The 20,018-nt window shown below is 45.4% G+C and overlaps 1 protein-coding gene across 1 annotated transcript in view; it reads left to right on the top strand.

Annotated features, from left to right (window-relative positions):
- The first annotated feature begins 15,469 nt into the window (after window positions 1–15,469).
- Window positions 15,470–20,018, top strand: part of LOC101444395 (C-type lectin domain family 4 member F-like) — a 33,543-nt gene continuing 28,994 nt past the window's right edge. Inside the window, exon 1 of the mRNA XM_071208895.1 lies at window positions 15,470–15,831. Coding sequence (XP_071064996.1) covers window positions 15,809–15,831 — 23 coding nt within the window. The 5' untranslated portion in view covers window positions 15,470–15,808. The remainder of the gene's footprint in view (window positions 15,832–20,018) is intronic.

Raw genomic sequence — 20,018 nt, 5'->3', positions numbered from 1 at the left:
CTTGAATCTGTAAATTTCTTTGTGTAAAATTGAGATATTAATGACATTTAGTCTTCAAATACTTGAACACAGAATGCCCTTCCATTGGCCATCTTGGAATTTTTAGCAATGTCTTATAGTTTTCTGTAGAAGTCCTTTACATCCTTCGTTAGATATTTTTTTTTCCCTTTCCCATAGATATTTGATCCTTGTGGCTGCTATTGAATGATTGTTCATTACTAGTGCATATAATCACTACTGCCTTTTGCATATTGATCTTGCACCCTACTGCTTTGCTGAATTCGTTTATTAGTTCCAGCAGCTCTATGGTTCTTCTCTCCCCGCTCCCCCCCTCAATTTTTTGTTATATAGGATAATGCAATCTACAAATCAGGAAGTTAATTTTTCCTTCTCAACATAGATGGCTTTTCTTTCTAAGGCCTAATTGCACTAGCTAAAATTTCCAGTACAATGTTGAATTAACAGGGGGGAAAGTGGACGTCCTTGTCAGGTTCCTGATCTTAGAGGGGAAAAAGCTTTCAGTCTTTCACCATTAATTATATTAGCTGTGAGTTTTTCATAGATGCCCCCTTTCGTGTTGAAGTTTGCTTCTGTTTGTAATTTTGAGTGTTCTTATGGAGAAGGAGTGCTGGATTTTACCAAACGCCTATTCTGCACCAACTAAGATGATCATTTAGCTCTTCCCCCTTGATTCTGTTAATGTGGTATATGACATTAATTTTCTTATGTTGACCCACCCTTGCATACCTGTTAGGAATCCCACTTGATCATGGTGTATAATTTTAATATGCTGTTGGATTCAGCTTGCTAGTATTCTGAAGATTTCTTCATCACTATTAATAAGGGATATTGGTGTATAGTTTTCTCTTGCAGTATCTTTATCTGGCTTTGGCATGAGGATGATACTGGCTTCCTACGTGTTAGGGAGTTTTCCTTCCTCTTCAGCTGTTTTTGGGGTGTGGGGAAGTGTTTGAGCAGGTTTGGTGTTCATTGTTCTGGAACACTGGTAAAATTCCCCTGAAGCCATGTGCTGGTAGGCTCTTCTTTGGGAGATGCTTACTGATCTGATTTCTTTACTAGTTATTGGATCACTGCTATCTCTTCTTGAGTCAGTGTAGGTAGTTTGTGTTTCTAGGACTTTGTTCATTTCATCTAGGTTTTCCTATTTATTCCCGTGGGGCTAGTGGTATTCTTTTTCCATTTCTGATTTTCTTCCCCTCTTTCCCTCTTTCTACCCCTCTCTGGCCCCTTTCCCTCTCTCTTCTAGATAAAAATTTTTTTTTTCTTCAGAGAACCAACTTCTGGTTGATTTCTATTTAATTCTCATTTACTCCACTCTAATGTCTATTTCCTTTCTTCTGCTTGTTTAGAGATTACTTGTTTTTCTAGGTCCTCCAGTTTTGAGGTAAGGTCTCTGATTTAAGATCTTTCTTCGTATTTAAGCATTTATAGCTAAACATTTCCCTCAGCCCTGCCTGTTCATCCCTTAAGCTTTTGTATGATGTGTGTTCCCTTTCATTCACATCAAATTACTTCCTAACTTGCCTTGTGACTTCTTCTTTAACCCATTGGTTCTTTAATTTCCACATTTGTGAATTTTCCATTTCTCCCTCAGATATTTCTAGTTTCATTCCATTATGTTCAGAGAAGATACCTTGTACGACTTCAATATTTTTGAATGAGACTTCTTTTATGACCTAAGATATGGTCTACCCTGGAGAATAATCCATTTGTATTAGAGAAGAATGTATACTCTGATGTTGGATGAAGTGTTCTGTATATGTGTGTTAGGTCTAGTTGGTGGAGAGTATAGTTCAATTCTTCTCTTTCCTTATTGATCTTCTGACTAGATGATCTAGACATTATTGAAAGTGGTATAGGAGTCGGACTTGGCCCAGTAGTTAGGGCATCTGTCTACCACATGGGAGGTCCACGGTTCAAACCCCGGGCCTCCTTGACCCGTGTGGAGCTGGCCCATGCACAGTGCTAATGTGCACAAGGAGTGTCGTGCCACGCAGGGTTGTTTCCTGCATAGGGGATGCCCACGTGCAAGGAGTGTGCCCCACAAGGAAAGACATCCAGCGTGAAAAAAGTGCAGCCTGCCCAGGAATGGCACCGCACACACAGAGAGCTGACACAACAAGATGACACAACAAAAAAGAAACACAAATTCCCATGCTGCTGACAACAACAGAAGTGGATAAAAAGTCGGAGTGGATAAAGAAGATGATGCAGCAAATAGACACAGGGAACAGACAACCGGGGCGGGGATGGGGAGGAAGGGGAGAGAAATAAATAAATAAATCTTTAAAAAAAAAAAAAAAGAAAGTGGTATAGTGAAATTTCCTAATGTAGAACTGTTTATTTTGTTTATTTCTCCCTTCAAATCTGTCAATATTTGCTGAATATATTTTAGGAGTCTGCTGCTAAATATATGTATGTATTTATAACTGTCTAGTTGCCTTGACCCCTTTACCAGTATATAATGACCATCTTTGTCCCCCATAGCTGCTTTGACTTAAGGTCTATTTTATGTTATTAGTATAGCTATATCAGCTCTGTTTTGTTGTTGTTATTGTTGTTGTTTTTGAGGTATTAGATTGAACCCAGGACCTTGTATGTGGGAAGCCAGTGCTCAACCACTGAGCTTCATTGGCTGTCCTGAGTTGACTTTTTAATTTTACTTGTGTTTTTGTTTGTTTTAGGAGGTACTGGGGCCTCCCGTGAGGGAAGCAGGTGGTCAACCACTTGAATCACATACATTTCCCTCCCTTCCCCTTTTTTTATATTACTTCTTGCATGGCATATTTTTTTTCCTCTATCACTGCACTTTCAACCTACTTATACCTTTTGAATTTAAGATGAGTCTCTTATAGACACCATATAATTAGGTAATACTTTATCCACTTTTGCCAATCTCTGCCTTTTGACTGGGGAGTTTAATCTGCTTACATTCTAGTAACTGCTGATAATGTGGAACTTTCTTTTGCCATTTTCCTATTTTGAATTTGCAAGTTATATATATATATATATATATTTTTTTTTTTTTTTGACCCTCAATTCTTTTAATGCCTACTCTCATATTTGGCTTTTGGTACTATGCCATTTTGAAAAACATTCCTTTGATGATATTTTTCATGTGTTTACTTGGTGATTACGCTGTGGAGCTGAAATTTAACATCTTAACTCTAACAGTCATTTAATTTGGTACCTACTTCATTAGCATCCACATACACCATTCCTGTATCTATTCTCTATCTCTCTGTCCTTATTAATTTGCATTTAGCTGCTGCGGTAAGAGTTAGGGTTGCCTACCATAAAACACGACAGCACTGGAGTAAGTGCCCCTATGGTTACCTCTACCAGGAGTCTCTGTTTCTCTGTGTGTTTGAACCACTGTCTACTGTCCTTCCCTTTTACTCTAAATAGCTCCCTTTAGCATCGCCTGTAGGGCAGGTCTAGTGGGGGTGAATTCCCTCAGCTTTTTTTTTATCTGGAAATGTCTTATTTTCTCCCTCATTGTTTAAAGGAAGTCTCACTGGATATAAAATTCTTGGTTGGTATTTGTCGTTTTGCAGCACGCAAAGTATTTCAACATACTGCCTCCTGGCCTCCACCATTTCTGGTGAGCTGCGCACTTAATCTAATTGGGACTCCATTGCACATAACATTGCTTTCCTCAGGCAGCTTCAGAACATTCTCCTTGTCCTTTGCTTTCCCCAGTTTGATCAGGATGTGACAGGGTGTATTTCTTCCACTTTATCCTGTTTGGTGTTCTCTGGGAATTTTGCATGTTCATATTAACATCTCTTGCTGAGTTTAGGAAGTTGTTGTTTCTTTGAACTTTCCTTGTCCCCTCTTCTTCTGGGACCCCCAGAATGCACATATTGGTATGCCTGATGGTATCCCAGAGATCTCTTGGACTATTTTTTGCTTTTTTGAATTCTTCTTCAGCTGACTCACTTGTCTTGTGTTTAGGTTCATTGATTCATTCTTCAGCCAGCTCTGATCTGCTGTTGAAAGCCTCCTGGGAATTTTTCATATTCGTTATTGTGGTCTTCAGCAGTTCTGTTTGGTTCCTTTTTAAAACTTCTGACTCTTTGAGATTCACATGTTCATTTTTTTTTTTTAATCCCCAGAAGCCTTTCATTTCTCCCGCCCTTGCCCCCCACCTTCATCTCCTTGAGCAAATTGAAGATCACTTTAAGTCTGTCTAGTACATCCACAGTCAGGTCACCTTCATTGTCTTCTGGATTTGTATCTCTTTTCTTTGAATGGATCATTGTTTCCAGTTTCTTTGATTTCTCATGGCATAGTATACATACTCATATATTAACGTTAGCTCAGACTTATTCCTTGACCTGTTTCTTGAGTTTGTATCCAGCTCATGATATGACAGGTTTTCTTGTATGTAGGAGCTAAGAAAACCAAATAAACCTTAGCAGAAACCCTTTCAGCAGTTTGCAAATTGGATATGCATTGGCTGGACTCTCTGCAGGGGTGAGCCTTCTTATCAGGGAGGTCAGCCCGTGGTGAATGCAAAGTGCAGGGGCCTCCCTGTCTCTTCTGGCCTGTGTCTTGTGCTGGGCTTGTGCTTGCTAGTGGTGTTAGGAGTTCCCTGTTTATGGAGTTTGAAAGCCCCCTGTCCTCTACTTCTCAGGCCACAGACATCCTCCCTCTCCCTGGTGATCCCCTGCAGGGGGTAAAGCAGGCCAGCCTTGGCAGCCTTTGCCTAGGCCACTGGCCTCCATGGTTTCTCTCACTGCCTTTGTAGTCTCCAGTTGCTTTTCCCTGGGTGGCAGATTCTGGGAAGAGGCAGGGGGTACACCAGAGAGGAATATCCTAAGTTGCTCTTTGCCAGCTGGAGCAAGGCCAGGGCCCCACAAAGGGAGCACTGGTACACTCCAAACTGCCCTGAGGGGGAAGCCAGGGTGGGTACCTAGAGCTGCTTCTATGGCTCCCCAAAGCTGTGCTTTCTTTACTTGGCATTTGCCTACCAAATGCATCCCCTCCACTGTCCTCCTGCAGCTCTTAGAAGTATGTCATCTTTTAAGTCTCTTCTACTGATTCTGTCCAGTGTGGCCTAGAACACTGGCAGCTCTCAGTGCTGAGTGCCTAGTGGTTTGAAGTAGCTAATCCAAAGGAGCATTTGGACCATTCTCTTCCTCCCACCCCCTGGATCTTGGAACTAGCTTTTGTCCCCTTCTGGCATCAGCAAATTATGCCAAGGGCTGAACCCCTCTGCTGCCTGCCACGAGAATGGGGGTTGGATGGTTGTAACAGCTGTGCTGTAAGTGTGATTCACTGGCATTTATTTCCATGTACGAGCATTTTCTCCCCATTGTCCCCTGGATGCTGTAGGGCATTCTACTGGACTCCAGAGTTTGGAAATAGTTGATTGAGACAGTTACTGTCTAATACTTCTCAGAACTTCCTGCTTTGCCGTCTTCCCACAATTTTTTGGCTGCCCTTTATTTGACTAAAGGTTCCTGGCTCTGGTTAGAGTCCTGTCCAGCTTATCCAAAGGGGGTAGCTATGTACGGTTTTCAGGATCCTGGTCAGACATCCTAACTGGAAACCCGGTGCCAGCTGATACGCCACATTGGACTGAATGCTGGTGTGCAGAAAGGCCTAAGATTTGGGAGGCAGTTTGCAGAGTAGTTTCCCCTTCCTGCCCTTGGAGAGGACCTGGGAAGTAGAATCCTGGTGCTGGCAAGGATGGGCATTTATTTTGGGAGGCTGGGGGTAAAAACAGGTAGTACAAAATCAACGTCGCTGGAAGGCAAAGTCCTTAAAGTATATGAGAATTTGCTGATCGCAGGGATGGAGATTGACTTGTGTGGTCAGAGCAGGTTCACGTGGGGACTGAATTGGCAAGGATGTGTCCTGATAGAGGGACTAGAGCTGTGTGTAGCCACAGCATGTGGTTTTGCTGGAGATGGGGATTTAAAAAAGTCCAGGAGAGGCTCATGTAGAACTGGTGGAGTTTCAGGATGGAGGCTTTTACTGTGTAGGGGTTGGGTATTGCTGGGTGGTAAAGGTGTTTGCTGCCTCACTTTATTTATTCTTTGTCACGCATGGCTGTGAGGTGAGTATGTCTCATCATTCAAGAGTGTAACTTTTGTTCAGAATTGTCTTTGATGTTGTCGAGGCTGTGTCTCTGGAAAAGGGTCACTCAGGAAGTGGATGTAGCCCAGGCCACTGAGCTCCCGCCTACCACGTGGGAGGTCTGTGGTTGACTGTAGAAGACCACGACCTGGTGTGATGGATAGGTGGGGATTTTGACACAACGGGATGATGCAACAAGAGATACAAGAAGAAAAAAAACATAATAAGAGAAACAACAAAATCTTGGAGCAGAGGTTCCCAGTGCCTCCCAAAGAAAATGAACAAGACAGCAAGATGATGTGACCGGCGGGCGCAACAAGGTGATGTAAAGAGATGATGCAAGAAGAGACACAAGAAGAAGAAACATTGAGACATACATAGCAGGGAAAGGAGGTGGCTCACGTGATTAGGCACTGCCTTCCCATACCAGAGGTCCCGGGTTCAGTTCCTGTGTGCCTCCTAAAGACACAGGACACAGAAAGTGCAAAGAACGTGGGGGTGGGAAGAAATAAATCTTAAAAAAATAAATAAGCCATTCAGTTTTGGAGTGAGATGCCATGAGAGCTGGGGGCACATATGGATGAAGACCCTGTGTGGGGCCTGGATATGGCAGAGTCAAAGATTCAAGTGTTGGCATGTCACAGGAGATTCCTTGGAAAGCTGCTGAGAGGAGGCTGCTCTGGGGGTGCTGGAGTCCCACTAACCCCCTCCTCAGGTTGTGATCATCGGTGCATAAAACTGATCACTGGGGAAACTTCCTTGAACAGTTTAAGCTCTGAAATGAGATGGCCTAGACAGTTGGGATAAACTTATTAGCACCCTGGAAACACCCTGAAGCCTCCTTGTCTCTCATTTTCCCCAGGTAGGAGCTACTTGTGACAGGAAAATTTCCCCACTGAAGCTGCCCTAGGCTTCTGCTTGGGGAGTGGCTCATCTGCTCCAGCGTTCTCTCAGGGCAGGGCTTCTTAACAAGGGGCCGAGAACTTGAAACTCAGACATTCCTGTGGGGATATGTCAGTGTGGGTGTGATATATTTATTAAATAGTACACAGTATAGTGTGGGCTTAGTAAGGGGTCTGTGGTTTTCACCTGACTAGCAAAGGGGTCCATGGAACAGGAAACGTTAAGAATCTCTGACCACGGGAGGCTCACAGGGCATATTCTGAGGAGGTTGGCTAGAAGAGTATTCCTAACTGAATTTTGCTTTTGATGGAGATGTTCTCTGGCTTGGCAGAGCCCCACACACCCCTTATTATATCTCACTAGCCCATTCTAACTTGTTCAGATATCTAACTTTGTGCCCTGGACTAAAGACGTTAGGGCTCAGAGGGAAGTGGTTCACTGGGCTGTGAGACTTGACTGTTTCTCAATCCTTGGGGGTGGTTTAAGGGCTGGTGCTGGGGTGGTATGTGCTCTGGAAGTTGTCTGGCAGTTTGAAAAGGTGGGGGATCCAGAGCATGTAGATGGGATGGAAGTAACCTTGGAGTGATGCCCCTTCCAATGGTGGATTCTCCAGGCTGGGGCCACTGAGCAAGCGATGAAACCAGACAACCAAGGAAGACTCTTAAGGCTGAATCTGACTGAGATAAGAAAATGTCAGAGGGAACACAGGCTTCTATCTCTTGAACCTGAGAGGGAGATTCCCTTTGTTGGAACTCATTTTTCTATGGGGGGGAATTGAATTAATCGTGGAAGTAGGTTTATGGTATGAAGTCTGGCATGTTGGACAAGAACTCTAAGTGGTGTGTGCTGCCCAAGCTTGTCAGTGAGCTGAGCATAATTTGAAAGAGCCACAAATTCTATTTCTGACATCCTGGGCCTGGTGGTTAAGTTGACTTAAGTTAGTCCTCATCCATCCTAGTGGACTTCTAGAGGAAATGTTTCTAGGAGACGCTAGGAGAGGCTTTATAAAAGGCATGTCTCATTTGGTATAGCTGTGGTGTCCAGAACAGATCAAGGACAAAATGGCTCCAAGAAGTATGTTAATGGTAGATCTCTTAATGGGAAGAGTAGAGGGTTATAAATACTAGATTATTTTAGGGACTCTTCTGGTCTTCTTTGTATTACTTCCTTTCTCTTTGGAAAGATTTACCCTATTTTTTTTTTAAGATTTATTTTTTTAAATTTCTCTCCCCCCACCCTGTTGTCTGTTCTATGTGTTGAGGGGGTTTGGGGGCAGAGGAACCAAGTGGCAGAGTCCCCCAGCATTGTGTGATCTGCACCGGGAGCCCAGGAAGAGACTAAGGCTCTATCAGGCTTGGTGGCCAAACCTCTACTTGTTATGAGGGGTTTGGGGAAGGATCATTTGCGTGACTTTCCCTCTGGATGTGCGAAGGCCTGGCTGTGGCCACAATGCCTGGTTCTGGTCTCTGGTTCCTGCTGGACTTTCATGCACCCAAAACATGATTGTCAGTTTTGAACATGATTAGATGGGAAGAAATGTAACTTTACTTTCTGTAGCATCCTCAGCTTGTCAAAGAGTTCCCTGATAAACCCTTATAATTCAGATGATAAGAACCTTTAACTTGCCCCTTTAAGGCCCATCATCTTTGAGTAAATAAAGAACTGTGTTCAGGATTTAAAGTCAATGTCTGAATCCTTGTGGGGGTTCTTTGCCTCTTAAGCATCCTCTGTCTTTCCTCAGTCCAGTGATGAATATATGTACACAGAGGCTGGAATGAGAGTCAGTGATGTGTTGGGCAAAGGATGTAATAATAATGTTACCTCCTGATATACTTTAATCTGACAAGCTACACTCAATGTAACCTAGTGGACTAGGAAATTTGAGTTAAAGCATTTGATTGTAATCAGTGAGTTTCTTCATGGTTTCTAATATCTGAACTGCCTGATTATGATTTGAGTGACTATCTTTTTAATCATGGATTCACTTTTGAAGTTGAAATTTCAGAAAATTGAGAAGACTCAGTGATCTTACCACCCTGGTGGAACCACTGATGGAAAAACTCTAAATGTTGCTTTTTTCCCTATACAACCGAGTTAAGTTTTCTGAGGGTACATAACACTGTGTCCTGTTTTCTTTTATCATTGGCATGTTCAGAGACTACTTATATAATCTCTCTAACAAATTTTAGTAGTCCACCAAATAGACAGTTCTCTGCCATTTAAATTGGCTTGTTTTCTTCTCAAACATGGCAAATAACTTGACATGGTTAGCCCTTTCTCTGTTTGTACTTTTGTTTTTCAGGATAGATCCTGAGAAGTGGAACTCCTGAGTCACGGGGTGTAGGTCCGTCCTATGACTTGATGTACGATACCACCTTCTAATACCAAAAGGCTCCTGACCTCCTCACATCCTAACCAGCAGCGGGATATATTAAAGTGATGGGACTTTAATGGGTACAAAATGGTAACTTTAAATTGAAGCATCTATTACTGAAGGTAAATGTTCTACATTTTGTTTAGTTACATTTCTTCTGTCTGCTTTTACCCTTTAGCCATTTACAATAGGTTTTCTTCTGTTTCAGCCTTCCCCAAGTATGAAAAGTGAAAAGGCCCAGAGCTGCCTTCTAGAGAAAAGTATGTTCAGTCTTCAAAGTTTTGGAGTCTCTGACAATTTAATAATTACCCTTTAAATGACCTTGCTTGTCACAAATTTACACAACTCTATTTTTATCTTAACTTTCTAACTTGAATAAAAAAGCTTCAGGGCCTATAGCCCTTGCAGTGTCCCCCAGCTCCCCTCCCACTCTTTGGGGCTCTCTATCTTCTCTAGGACTTACACCTAATATCTTATTCTATTTTCATCACTTAGGAATAAGGGACTGTAACCCTTCTGGGGAAACTAGCCTTTAATAGGATTAAAAATGTTAGCTATAGTTGTACACTTTGACCAAAGGGAGTGAGAATTTAGGACTCTCTAAGTAAATACACAGCCAGGGCTATATGGCACAATTGTGCAAGTTAGACACCCAAGGGCCTTGACCATGAAGACAGTCTTTACTTTTCACAATAACTAACAATGATGCAGGACTTAATGTCCGCTGGGTTTTGTTCACCATGCTTTGTATATGCTACTTTGTTCTCACAACAATCCTATGAAGTAGGTACCACTATCCCTGTCTTACACATGAACAAACTGGCACAGAAAGGCTGAAAGTATTAGGTCTTGCTCAAGGTCACATAGAAAGTGGCAATTACTTTGGTAACAGCTACCTGCTTGTGAAAATTCCATATGCCTCATCAATGGCAATACCTACAGTTGCCTTAAATTTAATGTGCCCTACAGCCTTACCTCTATAGAGGGGTTTTTGGTTTTCTATCTTTTGGATTTGGGGCATTTGTTCATTGGGGGCAGTGAATAGAAACAGAAAGAATGGAAGAAGGATCGGGGAGAGCCAACTTTCTTCATTAGAGAAGAAATGGTGCTGCCCACGGAAGAAAGGAAGGGAGGAGGAAGGCTAGGGACTCCTGATGGTATAAGACTAAGTTGGTTAAAGACTTGCAAAACTTCCCAAGGTGTTGGAAGTGGGAGTTGTTTTGAACATGGGACTGTGTGTCACTGGGTCTCAGGGCAAGGACAAGGAGGCCCCTACTGACGTCATACGCCCTAAGTGGGATCTGTGGAATGAGACCAGTCTGCTGGTTCTAGGCTACTGAGGGTCACTGGGGAACTAAGAGAACCAGAGTCCTGGGAACAAAATGCTCTGGTCTTTTGTTCAGAGGCATTAGCCCTAAGGCTCAACACTGACTCCAAGAATAACAACTCTTGAATATAGTAAGTCCTGCTGGGCAAGTCATCACTGGAAAAGTTCTGAAACCTTCCTGTACCTTCCACCAGACTGGGAGGGAGGAACTAATAATGACGTAGCCTGGACCCCACTCCCATGCCATGAGAGACTTTTGTTTCATCAAGGCTGAACACAGTTCTAGCTATAGCCCTTGACATGTAGAGCTTCCATGAAGGTGGGAATTGCAATCCGGGGGTCCTCACTCCCGCTCCCCTGTCCCTGAGCCTGTTGGTTATCCTCTGGTATGGCTGGAGTTATAGTTGCCCATTGTCTCACTTTATTCAGTAATTGGACCATAAGTACTTGGGGTACCACTTTATTTGCATGACAACCCTGGGGTATAGGATAGGAGGAGGGCATGCACTGTTACCCCTTTCTCCTTATGCCATAAAGTCACTGGGATTGAGTCTGGAGCTCTAGGCTCTGGACTTTCTGTTCTTTCCACAGGCCTCACCACAGAATTGGTTGAATGTTCATTTATCTCAAGGGTGGCATCTCTTGGACATCTAGATTTAGAATTATCCACTGACTTGGCTTGAAAGCACTGTCTTGCCTCTTATTAGAGAAGTTGTAGGCTTACATCCTGCTGAAGAGTTCCCATATACTACCCCCCATTAACACTTCTAGCCTTCTTAACCTTAAATTGAGTTCCCTGAAATGCAGATTCTGAGACAGAGCTTTAAGTAGTAGTTATTACGTGAAGCACCAACAGGTCAGAGGGAGGAATACCCATAAAAGATGTATATCTGAGCAGGCTACTGCTGTGGGCAACGCTGGGAGGCACTGTGGAATTTGTCCCAGCATTGTCCCCTCAGTACTCAGGGATGAGGAAGCCAGGTGTATACTAAGCCTGACCATCATTGAACTTGGCCAGATCCCAGGGCATGTGGCTTCCTTCAGCACTTCTGGCCTGCCCTAGGGGAAGGCCAGCCAGAGTAGTGCCTTGTCACCCTCAGATCCTAGGCAAGATTGTCTACTACTGTGAAACAAAGCACAATCTTAGCAACATAAAACAACATGTTTTACTCAGTGTCTGTGGGTTAGGAGTCCGTTTGAGCAGTCTAGCTGCATCTTCTGTTTTGAGGTCCCTCACAAGGCAAAATTCAAGGTGTCAGTCATAGCTGGGGTCTTGTCTAAAAGCTTGACGGGAGTTGTAACTGGGAAACTCACTTCCTCTGGGACTCTTTGGCTCATGGCCTCTGTTTGCAGCTGGCTGATGGCTGGAAATGGCCCTCTGTTCCTTGCCACATCGGCCTTTCCAATATGACCACTAGCCTAACCAAGGCATGTAAGCCAATGAGGCTCTAGAGTGTGACAGGATGATGAATTTTATGTAACCTACACAGAAGTGACATCCCATTCCCTCTGCTATGTTCTATGGGTTAGAAGCAAGTCACAGGTTCTGCTGGCATCTTGGGAGGGATTCTGTAAGAATGTGAAGCCAGGAGGTGGGGGCCACTGAGCCACCTTGGAAACCACCTAGCATGGGTGCTGTTGGGGTTTCCCCGTACTTCCACCTACTCTCCACAAGTGACTCCTGGCTAGAAACACTTGTCAAAAAGACTTGGAGGTTGAAAAATGTGCAAATCAATCAAATCTAACACTAAAATCCTGACCTGGCACTTGGTGGCTAGTCAAATGTGACTTTTTGGGGTATGGTACTACTTTCCTGTGCTTTGCTGTGCCTAGTTGACGGCCAGGCCTCTCACACTTTCTGCTGTAGGAGCTCTGAATCTTCATGGTCTTATAGGGATAGACTGTGGGGCCAAACAGTGATGGTTCTCATTGAATTTCAAGGTGAGTTTGGAACTGGGTGGATGTGTGTGTGTCGGGGGGAGGGCATGGGACCTTCAAGGAAGAATTTCTGATAGGCTATTGGTGTGAAAACTAATACAAAGAAGAAAGAAGTCTTGTTTCTTGTCTCACAGATGAAAAATTCCAAAGGACATGGACTTGTGCCACTTTCTCAGCACCTGTAATCAGGTGGTGTCTGGGAGGAGCTAGACACTTTAAAACTTCGTGCCATTTCATATAACACTTCTCATCTGAACCACTTCTGCGTATATAACTCGCAGGTAGTAACTGCACAGTGTGCTGCTGCCACCACCATCCATCACCAAAACTTCCCTCCCCCTAACCAGCAGCTGTGTGCTAGGGATTAGCAACCCATTCCCCACTCCCGCCTCTGGTAGCCTGTCATTGTTCCATGTGAATGTGTAGTCTAGTTATTTTGGGAGTGACTGTATAGTATGTCCTCTAGTGTCTGGCTTGTTTTACTCAACATGTCTTTGGTGTTCACCCATTTTGTGGTATGTATTAGCATTTGGACGGACTTTTTTTTTTTTTTTTAGGATTTTTCCCCATGCCCACCCTCACCCTGCTGTTTCTGTTTCCATTCGCTGTGTGATCTTGTGCATCTATTTCCTCTTTGCTCTCTTCTCATCTTTCTCTAGGATTCAGAAGGATTCGGTCTTAGGGACCTCTGATGTAGAGAGTGGTTCCCTGTCAATTGTGCCACCTCAATTCCTGGTCTCTGCTGCGCTTTACTTTGACTCTCCCCTTTGTCTCTCTCTGGTTGTGTCGTCTTGCTGCATGACCCAGTAGGGCAGGCACTTGGCTGGCCACAGGCATGCTTTCTCTTTTCACCAGGAGGTCCCAGGGAGTGAACCTGGGTCCTCCTGTATGGTAGGCACTGATATTATCACTTGAGCCACATAGGCGTCCCTGGATGCAGTTTTTTTTATACCTGGTTCTGTTAGAGGACAGTTATTCCCTCCTCCACCCCCGCCCCCCTTTGTCCCCTCATTTTCCTTTATAGAAAAGTGTGGTGTTACCAGTGTGTTACACTGCTTTTGTTAAAAAGTCACATTTAATAAAATCTTAGGGTAGCAGCCTTAAATCTGAAACACAGCAGCATGTAGAAATGAGATAACCTAGAGCAGCTTTGCTCTTGTCTCTGAGAGGCCATGCCATGGAATGCTCTGGAACCAGGGCCCCTGAGTGAATCCTGGCTGGGCCACCCACTAGTGTGACCTTGGATGAGTTACCAAACCTCTGTCCACAGATTCTTCCCCTGAAAAATGGGAATAATATTATCACCCTCAGATCTCTTGTGTGGGTTAAATGAGTAGAAATGCAGGGAAAGCCTCAGAAAAACACCAGGAGCCACCAGCGGCTTGTGACTTGAGCCCTGCATGCACCAGGCAGGGCATCTGAAGGCATGTGACCATGCAGTCTCAGACCTGGTATTTCTGGACTAAATGAAAACTCCTCATTTAGGGGCTCATTTTGTGATTGGGCTTTGATTACCTGTGCCTCCTGGGCCCTGCCTTCCCCCTGCTGTTGCTCGCTGGCACTAACAGTGCCACAGCCCCCTGAAGGGTCTCAGACACATCACCTCGTAGCTTTGCACAGATGGGAGCCTCAGGGGGGAGCTGCGTTTGCCCTGAGTCTTCTAGAAGGTTTTTACAGCAGAATGGGCAAGGGCTTGTGGACTCGGTGCTTCTGGAGAAGGAATGGGAATGAGTGGGAAGCCCTGGGTGGGGGGAGAAGGTGCAGGAGTGGACGTGAGGACGCTAGAGCAGGAAGGAGCTTTCCCTGGCACTGGCCAGGGACCGCCTGCTGGTGGTTCTGGGGCCCTTGTGGTGGGTTCTCTTGGTCAGTGTGCAAAGGGGTCACGTGGGCTGCTTGTTTCCAAACTTCAGTTCCTGGGCTCACCTCCAGAGACTGAGCTCGGGCAGGCCCCATGGTGGGGTCTGAGGGCTGTGGTGGTTCAGGTCCTTGGGGGGCGACGATCTGGGGGCCGTGATGGGGGCTTGCCCTGCAGACACAGCCTTCCAGCCACTTAGAGGGAATGCTGACTGAGGGGAATATGAGGAGCTGGTAGAGGGCCTGGGGGTCTAACACCCAAGGTACCCACTGATGTCCTGCTCCTCGAGGGTACTCTTGAGAAACACTGCCAGCAAGTATTAGACCCTGAAGCTGCCTTTTTAGGTACATTATAATTTTCCGGTTGAAGATGAGACCCAGAGAGGTCCTGGCTTTATCAAGGTCACACAGCGAATTAATGGCAGGACTCAGACTGCAACCAGGTGTCCTGGCTCCGCATCCAGTTTCCTCCTCACTACACACCTTTTCCTGAGGAGTGGGAGGTCAGCGAGGATGAAGGGGTGAGGCGAGTTAGTAACTAGAATTTAGGGAGCTGGACAAGTCCCATAACCCCAGAGGGCTCAGCAAGACAAAGAGTTTTGTCCTAGTTGAAATGGAATCAGAATTAGTACAGGAGTAATCTTGGCTTTGAACTTAAATGGTCCAAAGTTCCTATGAAAATCACTAACAGCGTTACTTCTCAGGGGAAGATGTACCTACTTCCTGGACAAAAACATTCTAAGTGAGGCTTTATTTCTCACCCCAGGGAGGATTCAGATTTCCCCCTGGTAAGTTACTGCTATTAGCTCTCGGCTGCTGTGAGGGGCTCCCTAGTGGGTGAAGGTGGGCGTGAGAGCAGGGGAGCTGCCCGCGGGGGCCGGGCCCGGGACTGCGGCAGCGCGGGGCGGGCACTGCAGCCCCCGCCCTCCCGGCGCCTGCCCCGAGGCCGCTAGAGGGGGCTGTGCGGGCGCCGGGGCGCGGGCTGCTGTCAGCGCGCACGGGGAGGAGCGCGTTTCCTCGCAGCCCGGGGTGGGAGATGGATTTAGTTCTGATGGCAGCGCTGTAAGGGAGGCGCTGGAAGGAAAACTTTGTCAAGGAGCAGCAGCCTCTGTTGTCTGTGATCCCCACTGACCTGAAGAAGCAGCGAATGGCTGGGGGATTTCAGGCAGATGTGGGTAGAGAAACCCTTTCGGCCGCTCTGACCAGCGCGGGACTGCAGGAGGGGTAGGAAATATCGTCCTGCAGGTTAGCTGGGTGGATTTATTCAGCTGACTTAGAAGAGAGTCCTACAGCGAAGACCAGAGATGGCTGCGATGCCGCACAGGAGGTAAGACCCTTAGGCTTGCCTTGGTTTTGTTACTTTTCATGGAATTTTCGAGCTTCCCAGCATCCCTCCCCTTCCCAGAGCTGCAGGGTGCAGATGGAGGAGTGCCCTGTCTGTTTTTGTTGGCATCTGCGCTGCAGCCCTTCCTAGTGGCTGGGTATGTATTTCACACCTACGGATTTCTGTTGGTGTAACATTGGAGGCTTTTTCGGAAATCAGGGCTGCCAGGCGCTGGTCTCCGCATGGGGGGCTGTGCGCCGGTTTGTCAGGAGAACGAGGTTTGTCAGGAGAACGACGTCTGCCTGGTGGGGCTTTCCTCTGGGTCCCTGCCTTCCCTCTTGGCCGCCGCCCTGGGCGCGCTCCCTTGGGGCCGGGTGGGCATCCGCAGAGCGGTTGCAGCTGCAGGTGAGCCAGTGTGAGGTCTGCAGCCGCCAGCATTTTGATAAAGGGAGCTGGCAGGTGACCTGGCCCGGGTGGGTTTGAATTTTTGTGCAACTCAACCACTTTGGAGGGGAAACAAAAAACCCCACGGTCCGTGAGGAGGTCTTGACAGTCTGTTCCTCTCAGCTTCCGTCTCCTTTCCTCGGTTTCCCTGCCTGCCTCCCCTCCTCCATCCAGGGAGGCAGCGGGGAGTCCGGGTCCACGTCTGCTGGTTTTGATATCCAGACCGCAGAGTACCTGGTGTTGGGGGTGTGGGTAGGAGGGGGATGGGAAGGGTAGGCAGCTTTAGGGTGCTGAGCAGGCGCTCTGGTCTGGCCTACTCTCTTGCCTTTTTTCTTCTCGCCCCTAATCTCCATCCCCTAAAAATGAAAAAATCTCCAGCCCACACCCTATCCAATTCTTCCAATAACTCTCGTTTATCTACGACATGACTATTGCCCATCTGTTTCTTTACACCCACTCCTCCCTCCTCTTGCAGTTTGTCATCTAAGATTTAACTAACTTAAATGAGTCTAATAAATAAGAGAAATCAAATATCAGTTTTATAAATGGACATCCTGTGTCTTTTGACTAACCCCTAAGGAGCGCTGGTCTGGCCTCCCGACAGAAGCAAATGCACTGGGGGTGCACTCAGCTCTTCTAAGGTTGGAGGATATGAAATGTTTAACTTGTGCAGCGTGAGGTGTTCCCATTATGGGATTTTGAAATTGTTTTAAGGGAAAGTATTTGGTCGACATTTGAAGTGATATAGATAAAGAAACTAATTGTGGAATTTCAGACTTGGAAGTATCTCTTCCCACTAGCATATAAATAATGAATACTAGAGATTTTTTAAAGGGGTGTAAGTTATTCGTTAATAGTTTTACTTTATAATGCCTTGCCTTCGTTTTTGTAATGTGAGTAGACTCTTCTCAATGCTTGACCAGGATCTTGCCCAGCCCTCCTCACTGCCCCCAGTCTCCATTCCCCCTCCAAATAGGGCACAAGTAAAAGCAAAGTGTCTACTAGGATGTCTACATATTTGCAAAACCTCTGAAGAGAGACCATCTGTGGTCCAAAATCTATAAATCTACATTGGTTCTTAGATACTAGGTTGCGTAGCTCTCTCAGAAAGGGCTTGTCACATACACAATACACACAAATGACTGAAATGACATACCACATGTAGTTTCTAGGCTTGGAGCAAATTTGCTGTAAGAGGGCAGCGGACTTGGCCCAGTGGTTAGGGTGTCCGTCTACCACATAGGAGGTCCGCTGTTCAAACCCCAGGGCCTCCTTGACCCGTGTGGAGCTGGCCCATGCGCAGTGCTGAAGCGGGCAAAGAGTGCCCTGCCACGTAGGGGTGTCCCACACATAGGAGAGCCCCACGCACACGGAGTGCACCCCGGAAGGAGAGCCGCCCAGCGCAGAAGAAAGTTCAGCCTGCCCAGGAATGGCGCCCCACACATGGAGAGCTGACACAACAAAAAGAAACACAGAAGCGAACAAAGAAGATGCAGCAAATAGACACAGAGAACACACAACGGGGGGAGGGGGGAATAAATAAATAAATATATCTTTTAAAAAAATTTGCTCTAAGAATTACCATAGTACTGGAACTAGCAATCCTCAACTATTTTTTTGTAAAGATTTTGTTTTTTATTTCTTTTTCTCCCCTTCTCCCCCCTCCCCCCAGTTGTCTGCTCTCTGTGTCAATTCCCTGTGTGTTCTGTGACCACTTCTATCGTTACCATCGCCACCGTGAGTCTGTGTTCCTTTTGATTGTGTCATCTTGCTGTGTCAGCTCTCCATGTGTGCGGCACCATTCTTGGGCAGGCTGTGCTTTGTTTTGCACTGGGCGGCTCTCCTTACGGGGTGCACTCCTTGCACGTGGGGCTCCCCTACGTGAAGGGCACCCCTGTGTGGCACGGCACTCCTTGTGGGCATCAGCACTGCGTGTGCGCCAGCTCACCACACGGGTTAGGAGGCCTGGGTTTGAACCTTGGACCTCCTGTGTGGTGGTTGGACACCCTATCCATTGGGCCAAATCCACTTCCCCTTCTCGACTCCTAGACCTAGGTTTTTTGTTTTTGTTTTTTTTAAGCAGTATATGCTTTTGCTTTCCAGAATTATTTTTGACATATTTATGTTTCATAACCATATTATCAGCTGCTATTTAGACTGAGTTTTATATGGGCTACAACACTCAATCCATATCCAATGCTTAATCTTTTTTTTTTTTTTTTTACTAATTCCTTGATTAATTGCTTTTTTTTTTTCAGGAAAAGCAGGACATTTTCTTAGTTCTTGCATGTGTATAAACTTTATATTATTCTCACACTGTAATACCATTATCTTGAGACATATAATTCTTCATCTAAACCTTTGCATCTGCAATTTTTTTTTTTCCTCTTCTGGCGTTTTGTATTACAGAAAAGAAGTTTGTTGGCAATATCTGTAAAATCAGTATACGAAAGTCCACAAAAGATTTTTCCCTTCTAATGCCTATTTTCTTTAAAAAATTTTTAAAATGTATGGTATAATATACATAGAAAAATGCACGAAACATGTACAGCTCAGAGTATTACAAGGTGAAACACTAGACTACCTTTTTGTCTTTTTTTGTGGTAACATGTAATATAAATTTTGCCATTTTAAGGTCATTTTTACTGCATTAAGTACATCATACATTTTAAGGTGTATAATTCAGTGGCATTAATTATATTATACAGTATCATACCCTCCATATCTACCAACATTTCCAAAACCTTTTCATCAGCCCAAACAAATTCTTTACCCATTAGTAGTAATTCCCATTGCCCCTTCCCCTCAGCTCCTGGTCAGCTTAAATTAACTTTGTCTCTATGCATTCGCTTATTCCAGATATTTCATTTAAATGGAATCATGCAATATCTGTCCTTTTGTGCCTGGCCTATTTCAGTGAGCGTAATGATTTCAAGGTTCATTCACGTTGTGGCATGTGGCAGCGCCACTACTTCTTATGGTTGAATAATAGCTTGTAGGGCTGGAGCTCGGGTCTCTGTTCATCTTTGGACACTGGCTCCCCCTGTTGGCTGTGGTGAATAATGCCGCTGTGAACATGGGCGTGCATGTAACTGAGTTCCTGTTTTCAAGCCTCCACCTGCCTGCCTTTATGGTCATCATTTCCTTACTTTTATAGTTTTGTACTCTGTAGATCAGACTTGTTTCTTTGAAACTTCATGAAACTGGAATTGTAGTTTGTCTTCCTCAGGGTTATGACTTTAACTGCTCCATGATGACTACTTTTATCAAATTCATCATAAGCATTCGGAGCCCTTTGCTGGTTCCCACAGCTCAGCTGGTCTGACTGTGGCTGATGCAACAGCACAGCTGAGGGAAAGAGGTTGTGCAGGACAGTGGCCAGGTTTAGACAAGCTTGAGGCGGGGATGGCTGGTAGAGAGCAGCTCCAGAGCAGACCAGGTCTCCTCCCTGCTTCTAGCCTGACCTCCCTCCCTCCAGAGTGGTCTTCCTGAAACAAAAATATAATCTGCCCCTCCACTCCCCTATGGATAAAACTCCAGCTCCTCACCCACCTCTCCTGCGTTACCTCTTCCTTCACGCTCTGTCCTGGGCACAGACTGAGGCTCATTGTCCTTCCCGACCGTGTGCAGCCAGCCTCCAGCCTTCCTCGGGTTCCTTCCGCTGTCTCACGTGCTTTCTCCCTACTTTTTGTCCTCCAAGTTGCTGCTTTTGGAAAACCAATAAAGTAGACAAACTTCTGGCAAAC

The sequence above is a fragment of the Dasypus novemcinctus genome, chromosome 17 (genome assembly GCF_030445035.2).
Source record: "Dasypus novemcinctus isolate mDasNov1 chromosome 17, mDasNov1.1.hap2, whole genome shotgun sequence".
NCBI classification, from domain to species: domain Eukaryota; kingdom Metazoa; phylum Chordata; class Mammalia; order Cingulata; family Dasypodidae; genus Dasypus; species Dasypus novemcinctus.
This window is presented reverse-complemented; position numbering and strand designations above follow the sequence as displayed.